General features: G+C 45.3%; 1 protein-coding gene across 1 annotated transcript in view; it reads right to left on the bottom strand.

The window, feature by feature from the left end:
• PRDM10 (PR domain containing 10) overlaps positions 1 to 7,062 on the bottom strand; it is a 37,253-nt gene that overhangs the window by 5,121 nt on the left and 25,070 nt on the right. Inside the window, exons 14-20 of the mRNA XM_009322606.1 lie at positions 6,892 to 7,059; positions 5,995 to 6,105; positions 4,707 to 4,907; positions 3,972 to 4,115; positions 2,105 to 2,275; positions 703 to 843; positions 6 to 41 (exon numbers count right to left, since the gene is read on the bottom strand). Coding sequence (XP_009320881.1) covers positions 6 to 41; positions 703 to 843; positions 2,105 to 2,275; positions 3,972 to 4,115; positions 4,707 to 4,907; positions 5,995 to 6,105; positions 6,892 to 7,059 — 972 coding nt within the window. The remainder of the gene's footprint in view (positions 1 to 5; positions 42 to 702; positions 844 to 2,104; positions 2,276 to 3,971; positions 4,116 to 4,706; positions 4,908 to 5,994; positions 6,106 to 6,891; positions 7,060 to 7,062) is intronic.

The following is a 7,062-nucleotide window of genomic DNA, read 5'->3' on the forward strand; positions in this document are numbered from 1 at the left end:
TGAGATTGCTGTGAGGAGGGACTCAAAGGCTGACCCCCAACCTAGGAAAAAAGGGAAAGGTGTAACTGTTCTCAGTGTATTAAGGATTGCATGCCTCTGCACTGTTACAAACATATCCTTCTTATTAAGGGAAAACACAGGGGCGGGCAGCAGGTTCTATAGCATATCGAGCACAATAACGGCAAAGCTCTCCTCCCTCTCCTCCAACTCGCTTCACTCTGTGGTTCGTAAGCAGAGATCGGGAAACTGAAATAGAGACGTTGCTTGCCAAAGGTTACATAGCGAGTCTGTGGCAGAGAACTGAGATGAGAGCCTAAGTACTACCCAAGAGCATGAAGAGCTGAACTTCAAATATTTGAGGAATGCCAGTTTCCATTTACATCTTTCAATTGGCTAAGTTTATTTAAGCTGCAAATTTGTCTGTTCCCAGCCATTTATCTCTACCTTGTATACATTGCTAGGAAAAAAACCCTGAAACGTAACAAAAAACCCAAACAAAAACCCAACAAAACACCCCCATACGCCCTAGGAACATCTGGGAACTACTTGATGATCTCAGAGAGGTTCATGTGAGAGTCATGTCATGTCATGTGTGGTCCTTTAAATGGGATAGGAAAGACTATCTCCTGCATCAGCACACGTAATATGCCAGCTGAGCAGACTGGTAGGGAAAACATTACCTGCGAGAGAAGAGCGAAATACCTGCGATGACGACTGAGTTGCTGGCGGTGGCTCTGTGACCTGGATGTGCTGCACCTGGATGGCATGCTGGGTGTATGTCTGGGGGTCGTGAAGCTGCCCAACGTCCACTGTGGAGTGCTGGGACTGGTGAGGTGAGGTAGCCTGGGGGGGCATCAAAGCAGAGGCGTACGCTTTAGATGCTTTGCAGAAGCAGCCACGTAAACCTCTTCTGTGATACAAGGTCTGGAACGATGGGGTACGAGCCTTAGTGAAGCCATGGAGCGCTCCTTGTTCAAGCCTGTATTTACCCTCTTTCCACTCCGGGGAGATAAAGAAGGACACTCAACAGATGTAACGGCACCGAGACGGTTACATCTCAGTGGTATCAATGGAAAGGACTTGCCTAAGGTCATACAAGCTGTCTGTGGCAGAGACTGGACTCAGATCAAAGGGTCTGAAAACCAGGATTAGTGTCTACCGCTGGATCACCCTTCTTTGTAAGCATCTTTCTATAAAATGTACAATCTGCATATCCAATACTGTATTATGACATAGCTCTGTGTCAAGACAAGCGCTCAGAGTCTCACTGATTAAAGGCTTTTTTTGAGCAACACCTGCTAATGATACCAATTGGAGTAATTTAATTACAAGTCCCAGATCTTGATAAAATTATTATTAGCTGCAGGAATCGGTATTCATGCTCTTGTATCATTAGAACAGCCACAGTCAATATTAACTGGGGCCACTGTTAAGGCCTTTATTAACTAAATTCATAACCTAATTTGTACTGAGGGGCCAGAGAGAACATGGAATTTCAGATTCAAACACAAACACACGGTAGTTTCAGCTTCGCCCAGTGAAAAACAGGTTTGAAGGCTGCAGCAATTTCTTACACCTGCCCGAGTTTTTTTCCTCAGTTCGGTTACTCTAGTTACACACTGTTTTTATTTTTAGAAGGCTGTTGAGCGTCATGGAGAATGAATATTCTAATAGATGATACGAAGGGTAAAAGCAAGTGCTTTCTGTACTTCCAAATTTTGGCTCCGGCTCACTGAGAACAAGGAAGTACAAATCAGTCTTCTCAACTGCAAAAATGGGTCACCCACTGACCCACTTTTCCAGTTGCTGGAAAACCTTCCTAGAGCAGACTCAAGCAAAGGTGCCCAGATCGGTAGAACTAAATTAGGACTGCGTCAATATGGCTCCAGCAAGCTGATCAAGACCGTCAGGACTATTTATGCCCAGTACATGATGCTTACAATGGGAACCCTAAGCATTATCTATCAATTTATCTGTAAAAAATAGTCTGCACCACTTTTCATAACTATTCCTTAACAAACTTCTGAGCACTACAGCCCCAAGAAGGCAGAGGCTTGATACAGAGGGGTCAAAAGGACATCAAGTCCCCCAACGGGTTACTCACCTGGGCCACTTGAACAACCTGCAGCTGTATGTGCTGAGGCTGCTGCAAGCCAGTTGTGGACTGAGACACAGGGATGTACTGGATTCGCTGGTAATCTCCCTGGGGAGTTCGATAGTCTGTTGTGAGGGTCTGGGATATCTCCGTCATCGCTTGTGTCAGTAAATCTGTCGTCTGAGCAGGTAGAGAGAGAGATACAGACCATCATCACGTATTGTCTACCGGATTGAATACTTTTGCAGGGCTGTAGTTCTTTCACCACACTGAATCTACACCTACATCATTGGGCCTAGTCATTTGTTTACCAGAGCTTAACATGTACAGAGGACGGGGTCACAAGCAATCACCAGGGATCATGCGCTAGGATTGCTCTCTTCTGTCTAAATGCTCGTCAGGACCATTAAGGGCTAGCTTAACATACAATAATAATAAAATTATTTTCATCTTCTGACTTAACAGTATTAGACAACAAAAACCCTGCATTTGTAAAGAGTTGACTTAGTTTCCAAGTCAAAAAGTGCTTCTCGGACCTATTCTACCTTTTTCCTCCTCGCCTGCCAGAGCGATACTTTTCTTGACAACTGTATTTCTAAAGTGCGTGAAGACATTTAGCACATAACTAATCAGGTGTATGAAGCCAACAGCATCCTGGTTGAATCTGCCCATTTTCAAGACAAACAGTCTTTTACCCAGTTTCAGTCTTCAAAATAGGAAGTTCTAAACTGTGCTTATTAAGATTTTTAAAACTATGCAGCATCCCAGCACCACTAAAAGACACAAGACTGACTTTCTAGTCTCAGCTTTCCCTTCCATAGCAGCTGATGTGATCGTGCCCCTGTACTCGGCACTGGTGAGGCCGCACCTCGAATACTGTGTTCAGTTTTGGGCCCCTCACTACAAGAAGGACGTCGAGGTGCTGGAGCGTGTCCAGAGAAGGGCAACGAGGCTGGGGAAGGGGCTGGAGAAAAAGTCTGATGAGGAGCGGCTGAGGGAACTGGGGTTGTTTAGCCTGGAGAAAAGGAGGCTCAGGGGAGACTTTACAGCTCTCTACAGCTCCCTGAAAGGAGGCTGTAGCGAGGTGGGGGTCGGTCTCTTCTCCCAAGGAACAAGCGATAGGACGAGAGGAAACGGCCTCAAGTTGCACCAGGGGAGGTTTAGATTGGACGTGAGGAAAAATTTCTTCACCGAAAGGTTTGTCAAGCCTTGGAACAGGCTGCCCAGGGAGGTGGTGGAGTCACCGTCCCTGGAGGTATTTAAAAGACATGCAGATATGGTGCATAGGGACATGGTTTAGTGGTGGACTTGGCAGTGCTGGGTTAACGGTTGGACTTGATAATCTTAAAGGTCTTTCCAACCTAAACGATTCTATTCTATGATGTATTAACAGTGGAGCAATCAGCCACTGGAGGTTCACATCGCTCAGTTCTGCACTGTCCAAAGGATTACTGCAAGATTTTGACTCCTCTGAACACTTTGATCCAGTCCCCAGTCATCATTAAACATGTCCTCTTGATCCCAAGGACTCAAGAGAACAGTCACAGTGAAAATCCACGAGGTGAGTATTTCTGAGTTAATTAGGCATGTGTGAAAGTATCATGTGGAGTCAGTAGCATATGGGTCTGAATGAAAGAAGGGAATGGACTAGGGGAAAAAAGACAAATCCTTAGAGCTCCGGAAAGAGAAATACATAGTTCCTGGCAGAGCAAAACTACAACACACAGATTCAGGAACAGAAGTGATCTCAAATAATGTCCTAACACACGCTTTAAAATTATGCCTGCCAAATAAACACTAAGACGACTATACCAGAGGGCTTCTGTTCTGTTTGTTTCCCTCCATTGGCCTGATCTAACGTGTCTTGAATCCTTACCACAACAGTCTCTCCGGTAGTGCTGTCGGTGGTTAGCACGGCAGGAGTGGAACTGATGACAGCTGTCGCCAGCGGGGCATGTATTGTGTTAGGGAGCTGAGCAAACTCCGGGTGCTTCTTGCGAATGTGCTGTACCATCTTCGTCTACAGAGAGATGCAAAAGAGCATTAGAAAGATGGTCAGCAACTCTGCTTCGGGCCAACTGAAATCAAACAGCCCTGCGGACTGCAGCTTTTAAGTTTCCCTCAGTAAGGCAGCATCAAGATTCACACTATGCGATGCTCTGGTCAGCAAGAAGGAAACAAGGATCACAAAGTTGCTGCCAGTTAGAGCTATCTGATACTGAAATATTGCCCCAAACGTCACAACCCGTAAGCTTTTTACTCCAACACAGCCAAATATTTTGGGGACCTTTTCCAGAGGTCACCTTTTCTGCATTTCGTTTCCCTGCTCCTCTCCCTCCTAACTGTCAGTGAGGAGTTTCCAAGCTTTTCCATTTGTGACCGCACTCTGATAACATTTCCATTTCTTCTTTCAAGCTCATGCCTTCTTATTTAGGGAACTTTTTTGCCACACAACGAGCAGGCTGTGCCTGTATTGCCAGCCCGCAGCACAAAACCAGCACTCTGACTCGGAGTAAGAGAGCTCTGCTTGCAGACTGACAGATGACAGAGACTGTGGTAAGAAAGCATCAAGAAGAGGCTGTCTTCTGAGGCTACGAGACAACCCCCGTACCTTACTGCTGTACTGCTTGGAACAGTGAGGACAGCAGACCGGAGGGGTGGCTATGGTGCCTGTCAGCTGGGTGTGGGTGCTCAGCATGGGATCTGGCTCTCCTGGGCCCGCAGGGCGCAGTTTCCGGATGCTTGGAGGTAGCTCCGCACCAGGGTGGTTCTTCAGGATGTGTGCTTTGCGTTTACTGGCACTCTTGTACACCTGCAGGGTAAAGATTTGGAATGAAAATGGTGTAGGCCTGACGTCTGCGCAGAAAACAGCTACTAGTTATCTTTATCTGGAAGGTCTGCCTGTTGCTTTTTGAATCCCCAAACAATTACAACACAATGCATGAATATACATACACCTTCCAGTGTTCAATCAACCTGTAAAAGCAACCCCTTTTTGTGCAGCATGCAGGAGCCATTTGAAAACATGCTGTGCGCCACAAAGCAGCGCAGGAAGGGAAGAGAAAAACTTTTTTTGCCTGATACTTGAAGTTCAAATGTCAGAGAAGCCACTGATCACCAAAGCTGTAATTTGTCCAGTGTTAATTTGTCATGAGGGTTGATGCCTCCACTCTCGTACAAAGCATCAAACGATTTTAATAGCCTTCAGCGACCAACATTTTTAATTCTTTTTAGGCATATCAAACAAACAAATATTCTGTAATATTATTTAAAACTATCCCTTTTTTTCCCCTTTAAACAAAAGGAAGGAGGCATCATGGAAGAATGTACTGAGGATAAGAACAGTCCGCCAAAATACGCTCCCTGGTAAATAAAGGCCCACATGCATAAAAAGCAAAAGCCAGGGAGTAAGAACAGGAACCCAAAGGCAGTGCAGAAGAAGCTTCAGGCTCCACTGAACACTGGGAATTACTGGCACGTGACTAAGCAAGCAGCTTAAAATAAAAGGAGTTAAAGACTGACTTTTAGAAGTGATACAGAAACCAAAATAAATCAGTGTTCAGGAATTATAGAGATAGATAGGGTACTTAGTCCTGGGTTGTGAAAAGCGATACAGGACTAAGGGTGGATGACTGCTTGCTGGACCACAGTGTATGTTTTACCAACTCCAAAGAGAGCAGAAAAGGAGAACTGCAGTTTTCAATTAGCGTTCAGCTGCCTCGGCCTAAGTGTATTTCATCTTAATTTCTTTTGGATAATGCTGCAGAAATGTTGCTGGCAAGCACCTCAGATAAAAAAAAAAAGCTACAAACGCTGCCAGATGTTTCTATCCAGAGACAAATTGGTTGCATGCAGGTCTAGGAGTGAGCTACCCTCCGAGGGGTGACTTCCTTACATACCTTATCACAGTACTGACAGAAGTAATCTCTGTTGGGTTTGATGATGGGCAACGTGAGCTCTGGCACCTCTTCTATTTTCATGTCTGGATGTCTCTTTGATAAATGATTCACCTTAGGAGAAAGAAACAAAGAGAACAAGAGAGCATATTACAGATGGAAGCCAAGCAATTGCTTCTTCTCCTAGACATGGATAACAGCCAAACCAAAACCGTAGTGATGCTAGCCAGCAGCACCGGAAGCATTTGCTGCTGCGAGGGTTATTGTGCGTTCAGTCAGCCGCTAAAGGTAAACATGGTCTTGCTAGATCTCATTTACAGTTTCGCTAATCAAAATAAGATGGGAAGGGGTAAAATAACTTGCCAGAACTCTCTTGCAGCTGAGGGTGAGGTAATGTAAAGGACCTCTGCCCAGGGAGGCCTTTGCTAGCAGAGGTAACAACCCTCATGAAATATCTGCAAATAAGATCTCTTGCTGCATAACACCCTTTACACAGTGGCAGTTACAGGGCACGGCCAGGAGAGGCCCCTCTAGAAGGGGGAGAAAAAAAAAAATCAGACAGACAGTCAGGAAAACTGAGGCAGTAAGGCTGAACGAGGCAACATATTAATCTCATGTTCTGCTAAATATGTTACATATCAATCAGCATTAGTGTTGAGATACGGTAGTGACAACCAGACATACAACACAGGCAATGAAATATGCAAAGGCACACATTTGCTGAAGAGACCAGACACACAGTTTTAAGAAAAGATAAATAATCTCAACTCAGCTACAAAATTCTCCCAGTTTCACAGCATCCTTGTGTTCCAACCATTGGAATTCCATCTTCATTCCTTAACTATTCATCAGAATCGAGTACAGAAGTTGTAAGAGAAGCTAGAGCACACAGACACTCACCAACATCCCCCTCCGGCGGAAGCCCATCATACAGAGCCGGCACTTGAACATGAAGCTTTCGTAGTCAGTGGAAGCTATCCGAGGCTTGAACGTTTTTGAGCGGCTGATTCGATCAGCTTTCTTGGCCTCCCTCTCCGGGTTGTGCATCCTCTGCATGTGCTCTCGCAGCTT

The sequence above is a fragment of the Pygoscelis adeliae genome, unplaced genomic scaffold (genome assembly GCF_000699105.1).
Source record: "Pygoscelis adeliae isolate BGI_AS28 unplaced genomic scaffold, ASM69910v1 Scaffold224, whole genome shotgun sequence".
NCBI classification, from domain to species: domain Eukaryota; kingdom Metazoa; phylum Chordata; class Aves; order Sphenisciformes; family Spheniscidae; genus Pygoscelis; species Pygoscelis adeliae.